The sequence below is a fragment of the Ursus americanus genome, chromosome 3 (assembly GCF_024610735.1).
Source record: "Ursus americanus isolate L20-20 chromosome 3, mUrsAme1.1.p, whole genome shotgun sequence".
NCBI classification, from domain to species: Eukaryota; Metazoa; Chordata; class Mammalia; order Carnivora; family Ursidae; genus Ursus; species Ursus americanus.
In genome coordinates, this window is record NC_142129.1 from 75566317 (window position 1) to 75584316 (window position 18000).

The 18000-nt window shown below is 35.1% G+C and overlaps 1 protein-coding gene across 2 annotated transcripts in view; it reads left to right on the forward strand.

Moving 5' to 3' along the window:
• The window catches only part of SEMA3D (semaphorin 3D), a 200253-nt gene that overhangs the window by 65486 nt on the left and 116767 nt on the right, over positions 1-18000 (forward strand). For both annotated transcript variants that reach the window (XM_087861124.1, XM_045793364.2), the window contains exon 2: positions 6658-6848. In XM_087861124.1, the coding sequence (XP_087717250.1) occupies positions 6698-6848 (151 nt within the window). In that variant the 5' untranslated portion in view covers positions 6658-6697. The remainder of the gene's footprint in view (positions 1-6657; positions 6849-18000) is intronic.

Genomic DNA, 18000 nt, shown 5'->3' on the forward strand with positions numbered 1-18000 from the left:
GGATTAATCAGATTAAAGGAGAAACCAACTAAGATTATGCTTTGGTGTTTTTTCTGACCCTATGAGATGATAACTGTGCTTCCTTGAGTAGCAAAATGATATGAAATTTAGGATAAGGAAGATGATTAGCATAAAGTCAGTTACAATAGTGTTGTTTTTGGTTTTGTTTTGTTTTGTAAATGTGTTAATTATTTGAGCAATTTGGACCTTGGGAACACTTGATTTCTTTAGGACCCCTTTACAAGCATTGTGTTGTTATTACTGTTATGTTCAGGAAAAAAGTGCCACGCACGATAGTAATCCTAACAGGTTACACTTGTATGTGCTGAAGTCTTACTATTATTTTCTATTGAACTGGATTCATTAGGGCTGAGATCCTGAATAATTTGATGTGGCCATAAGTACAAGGCTGCAAGTACATGCAAACCCAAGTAACATGTAACAATGGGGCTTTGTTGAGCAGGTATATTTTCAGAGTATTTTAGAAATGTAGACATTGTGCCTAAACCCCTGCAAAATAAAAATGTAACTACTGTAATGTATCTTTACTTACAAAGAATTCAGCTCAACTTTACAGCTGATTACTGATGATATTCATGTTTAGTTTGGTATATAATGAAATATCCATAAGGATGTAAGGAAGTAAATTAACATTTAGTTAAATGTTAAGTGTGTTTTTCATGATCTCTAAAAAGTAAGATGGTCTCTCACACTCCATGGAAATTGTTGAGGAATTCATGACATCTTAAAACAATGAAGTCCATTAATGGACAGTTAAAATTTTTCAATGAAAACTTGCTGCCCCATAAATTCTACTCACTGGTTATAGTATTGTACACTTGAGCGGTGATTGCATACCCCTGACTATGCTAAAGTAGTAGGATATTAGATATATTAGAAAACATGCAAAGAGAAATTTGAAAATGATGAGATAAAATACATGTGTATAAAAATGTTGGCACTCCAAGCTCCCTCCTAGTGGGTCTTCATACATACCACTTGCATTCTGCTTCGTTATCACGGTACTCAAACTATGGACTAGAAGATAGCCCTCTGCAAACAAAATGTTTCTCTTTGTTTGCTTATATTGTCTCTTCAACTCTCAAGTTTCTTCTATAATTTTTATCTGGTTTCTTGCCCATAAACTTACCATGAAGTCATGTTTCTAATAATTTATCAGGTTTGTGTATCCTACAGAAAAACCATCTAATCAAACAGTGATTCAAAAACATGAGCTACAATTAAGCCAAAGTGAGCTTATTCAGGTAATACTATTAATTTGAGTGTAGTCATGATTCCTCATGTCTCCTGAATGAGTAAAAAAGTCTCTAGTGACCTTATGTGCACCATGAAGGTATGAAGAAAAAATAGCTCTTTATAAATTAAAAAATCAAGGATTCTTTGCCTCCTCTCCCCAACACACACACACACACACACCCCTGAGGAAAAAATCCTTAATCTAAAGTGTTGAAGGTTTTTATGTGTCAAGACTTATATTTTAATTCTTCTCCTATGCATAGAATGTATTTTTTTCACCATAATTATACATTATCTTAATGATATTTGAAATAGATAAATATAAATAAGGCAAATCAATGAAGTTCACATATAAAATTTTATATCCCTTGCTCCTCAAATAATATTGCTGATGAGTTACTATCCATCCAGTAAGTCCTGGACTCTTTGTATTCCTTTGGGAAATGGCACAAGGCCTTCTTGAATGTTAGATTATGCATTTGGATCTCTGATTTAGTGGAACAGTGTGTAAAAATCTCTCATAATCAGAACACTCCCTATTGGCTCCACATCTGAAGATCCCCAAGAGTGTTGTTTGTTCCAGTGAACATCTGGAATAGATTACATGCAGTTAATTGGCTCCAGGTCGAGCTTGTTACAGACAGTAGCATGCAGTATAACCTATGCAATTCACTAAATCCACCCACTTTAGGTTAAATCACACCTACTTCTCTCTGTAATTCCTCCCAGATGCAGGACACACACGTGTGCATGCACAACACACACACACACACACATCCACATCCACTGGAAGGAAGATGGCAAAAGATCAATAGATTAGAGGAGAGGTTGTTGGCTATACATTTAACCCATAAATTACCTCAATTAAAAGATTGACTATTGAATTCGGAGGATTGTTGGGAAGAAAAACAATGAATCAGGAACAGCAGATTATAGAGAGTGACTGTTTTATAGTAGAAAAATATTTAAAGTTAAAAAAAAGTTCCGGCAGTTTCAGGATTTTTGTTTTATTTTGTCTCTCACCCTTAGCATATGTAACAGCACGTGCATGCACTTATCGGAATGTCATGTAGCAAGGAAAACAGCACTTTGATTTTTAACTTATTTAACAGTATTAATGAGTTGGGTTACAAGGAACAGTATGACTACTGTTCATTGAAAACCAAAACATCAATCTTCTTAAGTTATAGTGTTGGAGGCACAGGGCATGTCTTAGCGATTAATGGTCAGTTGGAGGAGTAGATATCTCAATACATAGCCAAGGGCCATTAACCCCAACTGGTCATTAATTCCCAAGAAAGGTCCTGTACTGAGGTCATTATTGCTAATAAAATGCACACATGGAAAGTTCCCTCTCTTTTGCCTGTGTACCTAAACATACATTCACATTACATGCATTGTTGCATGTCATGAAGAAAAAGGTAGTATTTCACATGTCCAGAAGCTCAGAAAAACTAAGCTTAATGAGAAGTTTAATACACTTAAACTCTATATTCAATTTACCTTTCATTTTTGGGGGGAGGTGTAGGAAATGAGAGGAAGGGTAGGTGGAGAAATATATGTGTGTATGCCAAGGCTATGGATATTCTGCGATCAGAAACCCGTATTCTGCTATCATGTGTATATATAGGGAAAAATGAAAGGAACAGGCAAGTGGGATTAGAGTTGCTGATGAATATGGATAGAATCAGCACGTATAATCTAATATCAAAGGCAGTGTAGAGTAATGCACTGAGTCATAATATATTAGGTACCAGAACAGACATGAGGCACATTTAGCAGTTAGGTCAAGTTCGTCTTTTCTTTGGTGTCCTCTCTCTTCCACCTTTCTGGGTTATGCTACTCTATCCCTCCCTTCTTGTAGCAGTCTAACCAAGTCTGTAATGCTTCTGGCTTTTCAAGAACCCTTAATGAGTTATCACTGTCTTCTGAAACTATGTGTTTTTGCTTGTCATTCTCCTTTCACTGTCTTTCATGAAACTGTTTTTGTCTTGCTTAAATCTATGTGATACTCCTTTGAGCTATCTTGCATAGCATTCCATAAATATCTTGATTTTAGAAATCATTTCATGGTGCTTTAATTATTTTTATATAATCAACCACTTCTTTCAGAAAAGAGTCATATCTTTTTCCTCATCTTAATAAGTGGTTGGGGACTAGCTGTGATGTTAATGACTGTTACATATATATTCTTGTACATATGTTCTTATTTACATAAAAGCAGTAAGTTTTTAAGGAGAACCTGTAAGTCAAAGAATGTATCTATTTTTTTACTTGTATAAATGGCAAATTGAAAGATTGCAACGTTCATTTCTTCAGAGATTGAGTAACTTTAAAACTCACATAATTTGAAACTAATCCTAATAAATTTTCCTGTGGACCAGCTAAAGTGACTGCTTTGTGGCAGTAACAAACATTTTGTCCTACTACCTTTAAAATAACACAGTTCTTTATTTTTTTAAGAATTTACTTTTAGTATATTATTTAAAGAAGGACTTTATTAGTGTTTTATTTTATGCATTAATGAAATTTTAAAAACTAAAATTTTCATAAAGTGCTACTGATGGCATATAGATCTTTTTGGTCAGAAGGACATTCCTGTTTTCTCTCAAATTGTGTCTAATTAATACTGCTCAAGGAATGTCAAGTAAATGTGAATAAAATATGTAATATGTGGCATATTTAGTACAATATTCTTTTTTTTAAAATTTATTTATTTATTTTAGAGAGAGAGAGAGCATGTGCATGAGTGGGGGTGGGGAGGGAAGTTTGGGAGGGGCAGAGGGAAAGCAGAGGAAGAGAATCCTCAAGCTGACTCCCAGCTGAGTGTGGAACCCAACTCAGGGCTGAATCCCAACTTGGGGCTCGATCCCAGGATGCTGAGATAACGACCTAAGCCAAAATCAAGAGTCAGATGCTCAACCGACTGAGCCACCCAGGTGCCACACTTAAATGAGTATCTAAATTACCTTGATTATTCACATATGAAGTAATTTTCTAAATCAAAGAATTAAATATGCACAGATTACACACAAGACAGAATAGTTAGTTCTTATAAATATCTTTGAAGATAATTAAAGTTAATTATTATATAAAAATATATATTTTAAAAATATATACATATATGTAAAAATATAATTTATTAAGCATTCATAGTCAACATTTCATGAAGAAACAACATAAAATTTGTAATCTGTCCTTAAAATGTTTGTCATATATAACAATAAACCAATACATCCCTTAATTTTATTTTAGTTCACTTTCCCAGATTGATCTTAACTTCTGAGATTCAAAGTAACTAGATTCAAAGTAACTAAAATAACTATTTTCAAAGTAATTAAAATGCAAAGGCATTTACTAAAGAGTTGATCTTTCATAAGAAAGTTCACTCATGATTAAACCTTCTCTTAAAACTAAACCATATAAACAGAATATTTTGATATTAAATAATTAGAAAATTACTTAAAGTATAAGACTTCTTTGTTATGGCTACAGCTATTACCAAGGAAGCACAGAAATTATTTGGACAGAAGTTGAAGCAGGTACTACATCTGGAATCTTCCCTGGAAGTAAGCATAGCAAGATCCTTTTTGTGGGCTATTTCTTAGAAAGACAGAGGAAATTTTGTGGAGAAAGAAAAGTTGAAGACTGCAGGAGTTGAAGACTACTTGATTCTACCATATTGAAAAACACCCAAAGACTTAGGGGTTTAAGAGGCCAACTCTAGCTAAAGTCCTGACCACATATTTTTATCCACTTCTTATCTGCCATGTGCCCTTGGGAGAACCATTTAACTCTGTACCTCAGTTTCCTCATCTGTGAAATGAGGTAAATAGTTACCCATCCTTTATGGCTGTTGGTAGTAGCATTATTAAAAGGTAGGCTGAGACATATTAAAATTTTTAAGTTTTTTTGAGCAAAAATTGATTCCAGCCGTGTAGTGCCAAACTGGGAGGCTTTGCCTTCAGAAGCCAGGGAAAGACTTGTGTGGAGAAAATGCTGAAGCAAGAAAGAATTGGCTGTAGCCTAAGGCCTAGTTGGTTGTTTGTGATTGGTTATCCCTGATGTTTTGATTTTGTGACTTTGAGGCATTTATAGACTTAGATTTCCATTTGCTTAAGGAGGCCGCCACTTCGTCAGAGCTGCCTGAGTCTAATGGCCTCCTTGTTTAGTTAATTTAAAAGCATTAAATCATTTCATTTATGGAAAACACTTTAAAACAACAAGTATCTGGTATATATAAATATTCGATGACTATTATTTGTAATTATTATTATCAGGCTTAGTTTCAAATATGTGTCTTAATTTATTCCATGTTTTAACAAAGACGACTGGAACTACTAGGTGCCTCAGTCGGTTAAGAGTTGGCCTTTGGCTCAGGTCATGATCTCGGGGTTCTGGGATTGAGCCCCTCATTGGGCTTCCTTCTCAGCAGGGAGTCTGCTTGTCCCTCTGCCCCTCCCCCTGCTCTCGCTCTCTCTCAAATAAATAAATAAAATCTTAAATAAAATAAAAATAAAAAAAGACAACCATGGCAGCTTATCTATGGCAACCTAGTTAATAACAACTTCCTCTCTTTTATAAACCCTTTTATATTAGTTTGTTTTTCTATTCAGTACTCCCCCGTGTGGAAAAGTATATAGAGTGCAGGTAAGATTGCATTATCCCAGACCTAAAATTTATAGTGGTGGCCGTGACCTAATCATTCCTCATTTTTCCAATTTTAAGTAGACTATTTTTTTTAAAGATTTTATTTACTTATTTGAGATAGAGTGAGACAGCACAAGCAGGGGGGAGCAACAGAGGGAAAGGGAGAAACAAGCTCCCCATGGAGCAGGGAGCCTGAGAGGGTAGGGCGGGGGGACTTGATCCCAGGGCCCCAGGATCATGACCTGAGCCAAAGGCAGACAGACACTTAACCAACTGAGCCACCCAGGCACCCTTAAGTAGACTTTTAAAACATCTTCATGTCAGAAACAGGAAATGAACTCCCTGAAAATGACAGCTTTTATTTGTTTTTGCTTGGAGATCTTTTTCCTCAGGGATGATATGAGGAAAGAATGGGTTTCTACCAGTATTCTTATCTGAGTAAAGAACTCATTAAGTTAGAACGAGTTGGTTCCTTCTGCATTTGTGTTAGAACAAACAAACAAACTTTAATAGAGGAAGAAATGTTAATTATCATAAATAGTTGAAATTTTAGTTATGTCTTCATCTCTGCATTTGAGTAAAGGCAGACCTGAATTTTATTATTCAGTTCTGAATTCTTTCCCTTGTAACAATTTACAAGATTTAAACAAGAGAGAAGAAACAATTATTTTTTAAAATCTATACACATTCAGAAAATCATAATTTAGTAAGTCTAGGAAAATATTAATGGCTATTTTCTTATTTTTTTAGATTAAATTAACACCATTTGAAAGAGGACATTGTTTTCATCATGACTGCTACTAAAAATGAGAGACCGAAGTCCAGAAGCCATGATTTTGACCTTTTTCATGCCTTGATGATACTAAGCATGACCATGCTGTTTCTTCCAGTCATTGGAACTTCTAAGCAAAATATTCCACGACTCAAGCTGACTTACAAAGGTAAGTGTGTAAATGTTTTTCAGATTGTCTTTGTGATTACTGTATTTCTTTTATTTAGAAATGCATACTGACTTCAGTGAAATGTTTATAGTATTGGCATCAGTTAATAAAAATATTATTATAGACCACAAAGCCCAATTATTTCTTATTTTTGTGAGGAAAATGGTGCCAAACGTGTTCATGTACACTTTTCAGTTCATTGTTTACAATGATCGACTACTGATTAGCATAATTAGGAGATTTTGGTCTGTAGGTTATAATCAGTTTTGTATTAAAACAAGTCAGTCCCTAAAAATAGAAAAACGTTAATTTCATATGGCTCATACTAATTAGTTTATCCCTAGTTCGAGGCAATTTATATTTAAACACAGTAAGATATCTTTAAAAAAATTATTAGAAGATACCTTCAAGATCTCGAACATATACATATTTATTATTTTAGAAAGACCCTGTGAAAGGCTTGAAATAGAGATGAAAAACTATTTAAGAAATGAAATCTGCTAAGCTAATTGTTTTTCATAAATTAATATAAAAGCAAAGTTTATGAGTTATATTTAGTCATCTTATGTGTGTGTATGTTTGTGTGTATAGATAGACAGATACAGAGAAAGAGAGAGTGCGCCACGTTTTATGCTTAAAGATATTTCTTTTCTTTTCTTTTCTTGGCTTCTTTAATACTTCAAGTAATGAGAGGAATGTAGGGGACTTATACTCCTTTATTCTGAACTTGGGAGGAGAAAATTATGCCTGCAGTTTTAATATCCTCTGATCTTTAATACAAGTTAAATTCTGACCTTGAATGAAATATCAATAATAAAACCTAACTTGATATCGAATGTAAGTGGAAATGGAATTAGCATTATACCCATTACACATTTCGTATGTTGGCGTTTGTTGGGAATTTATGTCTCATGAATTAAACAGTTAGGGCAACGTATTATTTTTGAGTTCTTATATTTTTCTAGGATTTTTAAAACAGGTAAAAAAGGAAAAAAACAGAAGATTGCCTCTGTGTGGTTGAGGGGAGGATTAACAGGAAAGAGATATGAGGGAAAACTTTCTGGGATTATGTAAGAGTTCTCTATCCCAATAAAGGATGTGATTATTCAATAATGTGGATTTTTCACAACCCGTCATATGCACAAGTCAGATTTGTTCATTTGTCTGAAGTCAAAATTCACCTTAAGAAAAGGAACAGAAAACAAATACTAAACTCCAAATAATGAAAAAGAGAGAGAGAGAGAGATGCAGAAAGTTTGAAAATAAAGAGGTTGAAGGGGGAAAGAAAAAAGGGAACACTGTCTGGTTCCTATGATACAATGAGTAACATTAGAACATTGCATTGATCTGTGTGAACAATGCATAATAAATCAGGCTTGCAAAGAATCTTTAATAGTTAACAGTCGCTGACGATTCATTATGAGTGAAGCCTTAGTATAAGGACTGTGTGTTGTCATTTCATCCTCACCACCACCCGGTGTCGTGGGGATTATTCTCATCCCCTTCCCTTATGTGAGGATGCAGAGGTACCGAGAAACAGAAATTTGCCAAGGGTTCCGACTGGGTCATGGCTTAGCGCCTGAGTCAGCCTCATGCTGCATCGAGCCCAGGTACCTGATCCTGTTTCTTAGGTCTTGCTCGTTAGCAGTTCTTCACTGAGGCACTTACCCACCAAAGTGAACCTAAACATTTACAGAAGCACCATGATCATATCTGACTGATTATATTATTTTTGGTTGTCAAAATTAACAGTTAAGAGTTGGAGAAGGAAACACGCTCTGTTTAAGACCACTGAGTAACCAAAAGAGAACTACAGACTTGTGAGATGTTGTACCTTTTGACAAATGTATGGAAAAAGTAGATTGTCATTGTGATCATTTGAGTCCATAACCACAATGTCATACAAGTAAAATATTAACCCAAATGTTGTAGTTGATCATTGGAAAAATAAATCAATCTCCACAGATAGAGAAACATCATTAATTAATTCCATACAGCTGCTACTAGTTAGTTCATCTAGTTAGAGGTTTTTTTGTTTTGTTTTGTTTTTGTATGAATATGTTTTTGGACTGGGAATCAACCCTGTGAGTTCAAAATCTTGTTTTAGTTTTCTCTGTATCAACTGCCACTCTTCTCAACACCTAATGCTTACATAAAAGGGGAACTGGTGTTAAATGTTGAGTTAAATGCAGTAAGAGCTAGTCTTTTGATGGTTCTTATATTATACTTTCCAAGTGTTATTTTTTTAGATTTTTCTCTACATTTAGGTAATTTATGTGTCAAAGTCTGGTAAGCAGTAGCAAAGTTTGAATGCATGATAGGAATTACAGAAATCTCCCAACCCACCCTCAAAAGATACACACACACCCCTACTGGCTTCCCATAGCTACTATTAGCCATTCATTTCCGGATTGTATGCTAATAATAAAGCAGTCATCTTTGCTAGGAGTAGTATTCACAACCCTTACAGGACACTCCTCTTTCCACTTTAAAGAATATGGTGTCTTCTCTTTGGAAATCATCTGCTCAGCCCTACTATGTCCACATTTCCCATCCACTTCCAACATGTGAATATCTTCCCTCTCCACCTTTTCTGTACCATATCTGAGAGTTTCAGAGGAAAGTAGGTCAAATCCCACTATTTTTAAGTGGGCTATTCCAGAATAAGGTATGACATACAAAATTCCTGCCAGTTTGGGGTTATGGTGACGAAAATTGCCTGTATACCACATTCCTATTTCTGAGATAATGATCGGAAGTGTCTCTTGGCATTTTCCTTCTCTTCTGATCCTGACTAATGAATTCAGATCAGCTAGTACCAGCCATTGCTTAGATAGCTTTGGGAGAGTCTAAAAGTTTGGCTTTGGGCATTAAAACACTGCCAGAATGTGAGGTTAGAAAAATCAGCTAAAGTGAAAGTTAATTTTGTTTTCAAAAATAATTTTTATGGTTACAGACTTAGCTTTGTTTTCTTTGCTTTCCATGGTTCATGCTTCCTTAGATGCTGACCAGAGATGCAGCCAGTATCAGTAGAGTTAGCTACTTTGAACGGCTGCAGGATTATTTTGAGGGATTTCTTAAAGGCCAACAGAAAATATAATAACCATTTTATCCAAAGAATGCTCTTTGATAGAGACTTAGCTTTGGACCTCTGAATCCCCAGGAGCTTGTTTGGTTCTATTGTTTTGTAAAGAGATTTCCCTTCAGTTGAATATTTTGAATTCTTGTACATGTATGCATACTAAATCTGGTTCTTTAATAACAAGTAAGGAAACTTGGAGATCAGGATGGTCTCTATTTCTGGATTTCATGTTATAAGTTTATTATGTATATTTTGCCCCATAAGGTGGGCTTCTCACAGTGATGTATTGGTACAGTTTATACTTCGGATGTAGTAAAAATAACTTTTGAGAAATGACCTACGTCAGTCCCGTAATAGTGTAAACATTCTGTATTTCACAGTCATCGTGAGGGAACTTATTTGAGTTAAGGATATTTATCCCCAGGAATCATTAGTATCTGCAACATTATTTGTTTGGAAAACCAGAAAATGATGTAGGAAACATAAAGAGGAAATGGACAAAAACTTTGAAACAGGAGAAGAAAAATGAAAGTTAACTAATATACCAAAGTCTTGTTTCTTATGATGAATTGTAGGGTTTTTTTTTTTTTCATATATATATATTTTTACACGGTTTCTTTTGGCTTTCTTTTTCCTTCCCTAGTTTTAGATTTTAGTACTAATTTATGTGTGAATGGCTTATCATATATATTACACATATGTATATATATGATACATGTATGTGCGTATATCTCATACATATACTCTTTTTTTCTTACCACATCCCTTTGAACCTCACTGTCAATTCCATTTGAATATTTTCCCCCTAAAACTCTTGCTATCTAAAAGAATCACAGTAAACCCACAAAACACCAGCTAGTCAACACTGAACTCCCACATATTAGACATGAAGAAAGAAACTAACCCACTTAGTAGTTACCATATATTCACCCATTCTGCAGATGTGTATGGAGCAACCACCACGTTCATTAGGTCTGAGAAAGGTCACTGTCCCTTTTGAATTTCTTTTCCAGATAAGGAGAAAAAGAACAGGTAAACAAATGAATGAATATCATCTCAAATAGTGGGAAGTGCTATGAAGAATATAAAACAAGAGAGTGACAGGCTCCAAGAACCCTACTTGGCCTTTATTGTATCTGTTTTAGGATACCCTGAAAACTGTTGTTTTTGTACCTATTTTTTAGATAAGAAACTCTGAGACTCAGAGCTTGAAGGCCTTGTCCCAACACAAGAAGCATATATGAAGTGGCAAAATTAAGTTGTGTGTTTTTATCTCTGGAGTTCAAGGCCCATGCTTTTGCCACCTGGTGTCCTTGAGGGAACCATTATTCAGGAAAACAAATATCAAGATACAAAAAATATATATAAGGTTTCACCATTACTTTTTTGGCAATATGTTCTTCTCAATAACTAACAAAGTACTATTTTTTGATCCTCCAAAACTTTTATGTATTTTCATAGACAAGAAAAACTTGAAATCACCTTTAAAATTTTTTCTTCTGTTGTGTAACTAAAACAATGTATTTAATAGAATTGTTCTTTATTTTGTTGGAATCTTCTGAGAAATGAGTGGATTAATCTGTATATTTTTCTTTATTTATAAATTACTTTATTTAGCTGTGAAATGTAGCATGTGTCTCAGGAAGAGATTCATGGTTGTTTGACTCATGTAACTTGTTTGATTTGACTAGTCTAACATTAGTTCTATTATCTTAATTCAGCATGATGTAACAGTGAAGAAAGCCAAACTTCTTAGGTCTTAACTGTTCCTACTAGTTGTGAGATATCTGGATGTTTATTTTCTATACTGCCCTTTTCTTATTTATAACACAGTAAGTGTAACAGTAAATCTAAATGTATTAAATTATTTAATTCCAATCAGGATTTTGTTAAGATGTGTTGACCCATGTAAAGCACCTCAGTGTTTGGCATAGTAAGCATTTAATAAATGCTGTCAATTATTATTTTTTGTGAAACGTTATTATCTTGCTCCATGTGAATGGTTGCAGACCAACGGCTTCTTTCTGGAAACAACTTTGAAAAATATTATGTAGCTCCCTCTTGTTTACAACACATATTAAAATTGCTTCCACTTACTCCGAGAGCATTTTCTACTAGAGTTAGTTTCCTTCAGTTAAGTACCACCCACAGATTGTGAATTTTTTAAAGGTACTTTCCAGTATTTTTACTATTGTGGTCTTCTAGTAGTTAATAAGACCTTACAGTTAAAAAGATCATTGTTGGCCTTGATAAGAGTAGTGTCTTTGATTGGTTAGTAGCCCTCAGAGTGGGTTAAAATGTATCATAAAATCACTCAGGGGCTCAGACCACGTGATGCAATCTAAAGTGGGCATTTTTTTTTTTTTTTTTTTGTCAAATTCCTGGGAAAAGAAGCTGGCTTGCTCTGAATACCTCCCCCTAAGTACTTAGTGAAGAATCATTGTCAATCTTATAGTAAGAATTCTCATGTAATATATGTATTTTTCTATAAAGCAAGTCATTGATGGTTTAATTTTGGTAGATGTGCCATATTTGAATGGAGTCACTTGTTTTCCCAGATGTATATACTCTAAACAGGCTGTTCAGTTGCTCTTCTGTAGTTTTAAGAGTTCAAGGATAATCTCCCTGTATATGCGATGTTGAACTGTCAACAGTTAATAACAATAGTTTCTGAGTGGCCATTACATTTCTGGCCTTGTTCTGGCAACAAGGGGATATATCAGCAAGTACAAGAGGCAAAAATCCCTGTCATCATGTGGTTTATATGTTGATATAGAAAGGCAGACCATACATAAGTACATTGCATAGCAAAAAAGAAGATGAAAGTGCTACAGAGAGAAATGAATCAGGCAAGTTAGCTAGAGAATGGCAGGAGTATGGCATGGTAGTCAGGTATGGTGGTGAGGAAAAGAGCTCACCAACAGAGTGATATTTTCACAAATACTTAAAGAAAATGCTATTGCAAATCATGCAGATACTTGGGAAAGCAGTATTTTTTGCAAAAGAACATCCAGTGCAAAGGTTATGAGGTGAAAATGTGTCTGCCATATTTAAGGATCCTAAGGAAGACAGTACGACAGTACAGCCATAAAACAGTTGGATGGGGGAAAGAAGTTTGATTGTATCGGAGAGTTAATAGGAGGAAAAAAAAAGATTAGGTCCTTCCACTGTCGTCATTGTTAAAACATTGGCTTTTAGTCTGAGTGTTATGGAAATCCTACTCGAGAATTTTGGCACAGTGGTGACATAATCTGACTCATTGTTATAGGATCATTCTGGTTTCTGTATTGTAAATACACTGAAAGGGAGAATTCAGGGAAATAGACATGTTGTAATAATGCAGGTGAGAAATGATGGTCTGTGGGCCAGATCAGTTGCAGTGGAGGAGGAGTAGAGAATGAAATGTAGATAGAGCCAACAGGATTTTTTGATGGATAGGATATGAAGTAAAAGATAGAGGAGTCAGATCTGACTCCATCTTTTGTTTTGTTTTGTTTTGTTTTGTTTTGTTTTGTTTTGTTTTTAACGTAAGGATGGAGATACCATTAATTGAGATGGTGAAGACTGTGAAAGAAGTAGATTTTGGGGGGGGGGGGAATCAAGTGGACATGTTTGTTTGAGAAGACAAGACTATTAGATATCTAAGTGAGATGCCAGGAAGGCATTCAAGTATATAATTGCTGGAGTTTATGGGACGTATTATTGGAAATATGAATTTGGCAGTTAGCCTATAGAAATTTTTAAATCCATGAGACTCTCTAAGATAACTAAGGATGTAGAAGAATTTGAAGGATTGAATTCTGGGATTCTCTCAAGCAAGGAAGGTGGAGAAAAGAAGGATGAGCATCAAAGTGAACTGAAAAGAAGTGCCCAGAAAAATCATGTAGGAGAAAAATCAGGAGTTGTAGTACACAGGAAGTCAATGAAGAAAGTAAAGGAAAAGGGATCATCAGGAGTGTCACATTCAGCTAATGTGTCTTCAAAGATAACAAGTAAAAATTAACATCAAATTCAACAACAGAAGTTCACTGTTGACCTTTATAAAGTCAGTGTCTTTGAGTGTGGGAGCCTTGGCACAATTAGGATGGATACTTAAGAGCATGAGCTCAGGGGCTATAGACAATTATAGATAATTCTTTCAAGGATGTTTCCTGTAATGGAGACATGGGCAGTTGTAACTAGAAGGAAAGTAAAGTCAAGAGATTTGGGTTTTTTTTTCATGAACTAAAATAACACCATATTTATATTTCGGTTGAAATAATCTAGAAGGGAAGTAATCCATGATTCAGAAGAGATGTGAGATAATCCATACCTCCCTGAAGAAAATATTGATGAAACTCCATTCTTTTCTCTAAAATCAGGCTACTTTTATGCTTTTATTTTATTTTATTTTTTAAGTAGGCTGCATGTTCCGCGTGGAGCCCCGTGTGGAGCTTGAACTCCCAATGCAGAGATCAAGAATCTGATGCTTAACTGACTGAGCCACCCAGGTGCCCCAGGCTACTTTTAGAACAAATGTTAATGAAATGGGCTTATTTTGCATAATAAACTATTATCTGGGTCATTGTCAGTGTTCACTATTGTCTAGATGGAAAAAGAAGTCAAACAGAAAACTGTTCAAGGAGGAAAGGTGATACAGTTCTGTCACTGTAACAGGGATACAAGCTGTAAGTAGTAAATATGTTTAGAAAACTTACAAATAAGGGGGCGCCTGGGTGGCACAGCGGTTAAGCGTCTGCCTTCGGCTCAGGGCGTGATCCCGGCGTTCTGGGATCGAGCCCCACATCAGGCTCCTCCGCTGTGAGCCTGCTTCTTCCTCTCCCACTGCCCCTGCTTGTGTTCCCTCTCTCACTGGCTATCTCTATCTCTGTCGAATGAATAAATAAAATCTTAAAAAAAAAAAAAAAAGAAAACTTACAAATAAAGATTTGGAAAGAAAACTCCAGAAAGGTGGATCCCAAGGTCCCATAAGAGATAATTGAAAAACAAAACAAAACAAAACAAAAAACTGATCCAAGTCTCCTGCTTTTCAGTTCAATGGTATTTATACTACAATTTGACTGCATCCAAGCCCATTAATTAATAATAATTAAAATCTATTTAACACTGTATTTGAGCACTGCTCTAAACATTGATTGTGGAGGTTCACAAAGTGATGGAAGTTACACTATAATGTTAAGATACAATATTGCCATAGAAGTATCACAGAAAAGAACGTTTTTGGAATTAAGAAAATATATAAAAATCACAGAGATCTACAAAGGTCAGCAGTGTCCTCCTGGCATCCTGAGACACATTGCTTGTGTCTTCGGCTATGCATAAACCTGGAGGGGACTTTAATCAAGATGTTCATTGCTTAAGTAAAGGCAATTTTTTCTAGGATTAAACCCAGTCAGCTCTTCTCTGGTTAAAACAGATGTTATATGTGGTTGGTTTACTATTCTATAAATTATTAAGGAGATAAAATTATGTATATGCGGAGCGCCTGGGTGGCGCAGTCGTTAAGCGTCTGCCTTGGGCTCAGGGCATGATCCCGGCGTTCTGGGGTCGAGTCCCACATCGGGCTCCTCCACTGGGAGGCTGCTTCTTCCTCTCCCACTCCCCTGCTGTGTTCCCTCTCTCGCTGGCTGTCTCTCTGTCACATAAATAAATAAAAAAATCTTAAAAAAAAATTATGTATATGCAACTGCTCGTTTTAGGACTTTACTTACCTAAAATTTGGCTCTTAATTCCTTGGGTCTTATGAAAGGAATTTTTACAATGAGATTTTTTCAATACATGTGTAAAAATATAAATTCAAGCTCATTTTAAAAATGAATGTCTTTTTTTCACAGAAAATTTGACAAATGCCTCTCTGCTTCTTAAGAACTAGTAATATATATTTTGCATTTTTGTAAGTCCTTTAAACATGCTGATTTAATCCTATTGATTAAAAAGAGGCATAAATTAGAACTAAGTGCTTTTTACTTCCAAAGATACTCATAAAGAGGTTTGTTTGACTGAAGCCACAGTAAGCCAGACACAGTCTAGAAAATAAGATAAATATTTCAGTAATCCCAGTGGAATGATGAAGTGGAAGAAGCAATAGAACTTGTCTGTGGGTACAGTCCATTAAAATGTGAGGAGAGTTGTTTTGAAAAAAAATCTTGTTTTTCTAAGTAAATGCTAAATCTTCAAATAGAAAATATAGCTATAATAGTTGACAGGACTTCAAGTCAGAAGACCTAGATTTTAGCTCTTTCTCTGGCATGTACTGTTCATTAGAACGATGATTTGCTCTGAGTCTAGGTTTTCTCATCTGGAAAATAGTGATAATCCTCTGGTTCTCCTTGAGGATCAAATTAAATAGAAGAGGAAAAGCTCCTTGAATGTTACAAAGCATGAAGTGAATATTATGACAGGTTTCAAAGAGAGTCCAAACAATGTATTATTGAATTAATTGAAGTAAAAATTGAAGATCTTTACAAATACAATTATATTTAGGCAACTCTGGTAGAATTTCTACTGCTGCACGTAACAGGAAATTTACTTCAAAGTCAAGACTAAATCATTATTTGTCATTTTTGCATCTTTCTTCCAGGTTAATGCATATTAAGTATATGTATTTCCCTTCTTTGTAAGAGAAAACAGAGGAGGATAGTTCATATATCATTGGTTTTAAACTAAGCAGGTCTTTTATCGCTTATAGCAATTTAGTTATAATGTAGGTTAATTAGTTTAATTTAAAATGAGTTAGGGATGTGCAGATTTGACCAATGTAGAATTGTAAAGGAAAAAAAATAATCTGGCCATCTTGCATAAATTAACATAGCCACGTTTTAAGTGTTTGTAAGAAACTCTAGTGTGGTGAAGAGGAAACAGTCCAGCTCTTCTCTTCAGTGCAGTGGGGTCACTTTGCACTTTAGTTTTTCTACTCCAACTTTGGTTCATGGATCTGTAGCACCAGCATAATCTGGGAGCTTATCAGAAATGAACAATCTCAGCCCCTCACCCTGTTCTAAATGAGAAACAAGAATCCCAGCTGATCTGAAAGCATGTTAAATCCTGAGAAGCAGTGTTCTAGACCTCCTTCTCTTTCCCCACTCCCCACCCCCAAGCATTTAAAGATAACAGCAGGAACCTTTAATGACTACAAAGCATTAGAGCCACAGTTGGGTCTCCTAATGGCACATTAACCACTCTAAATTATTAATAAGCCCATAATAAATCCCAATTTAGTTGGAAGGTAGGTAAACCAACACACGCAGGAATCACTAGTTTGAAAAATTGTTAGTTAAGTGTTTATTAGACTTCCTTTGTGCAAGAAGTGGTGATGAATTACAGCATTGATTTAGACATAATTCTTAATCTGCAAGGGCTTCTAGTTTTTTTTAAGGGACAAAATAATTGCAAACATATTAATGCCATAGGATTAGGACATTTTTGAAATGAATGCCATTGAAGAATTTTGAAGAAGGTCAGGTATGAAATGGAACTTTGAATGTTGGATGAAACTCAGACTTTATTGAATGAAGTATGTATTGGCATTGGAGGAATTTGGTAATGAAATTGACCTAACTTAATCATGATTTAGGAGAAAAAACAGAATAGACAGCATCATGTGGTAGAGACTGGTGAAAGAGGAGAGCATAGAACAAAGTTGTTTATGAGTCAGTTACAGTAATTTAGAGAAGGAATAATAGAGATCTTGGCTTGGCTGACAATAGGAATAAATATTTGAGGAGGAGAATAGAAAATTTGCATGATCGAATCTGTAAGACTTTAAATTTAGCTGGATGTTGGCAAGACTTAGAAGTACCAATTATTTAAATACAGGAAAAAAGAGTAAGGGACCAAGAGAGGGAAACTAAAAATGATTCTGATTTTTTGAGCCTGGTAACTATGTCATTAAGTCATTAAACTCAGTAAGATCAGCTGATTGGGGGAAAACGATAGTATCAAGCAGGCTATTGGAAATTCTGAACTGTGATTTGAGAGAGGCAGTGCGGTTTTAGGTGTCTCTTTCAAAGTCATCAGCACAGATCTAGAGATTTGTGAAACAAAAACAATTATAGGAAACTATAACTGGAA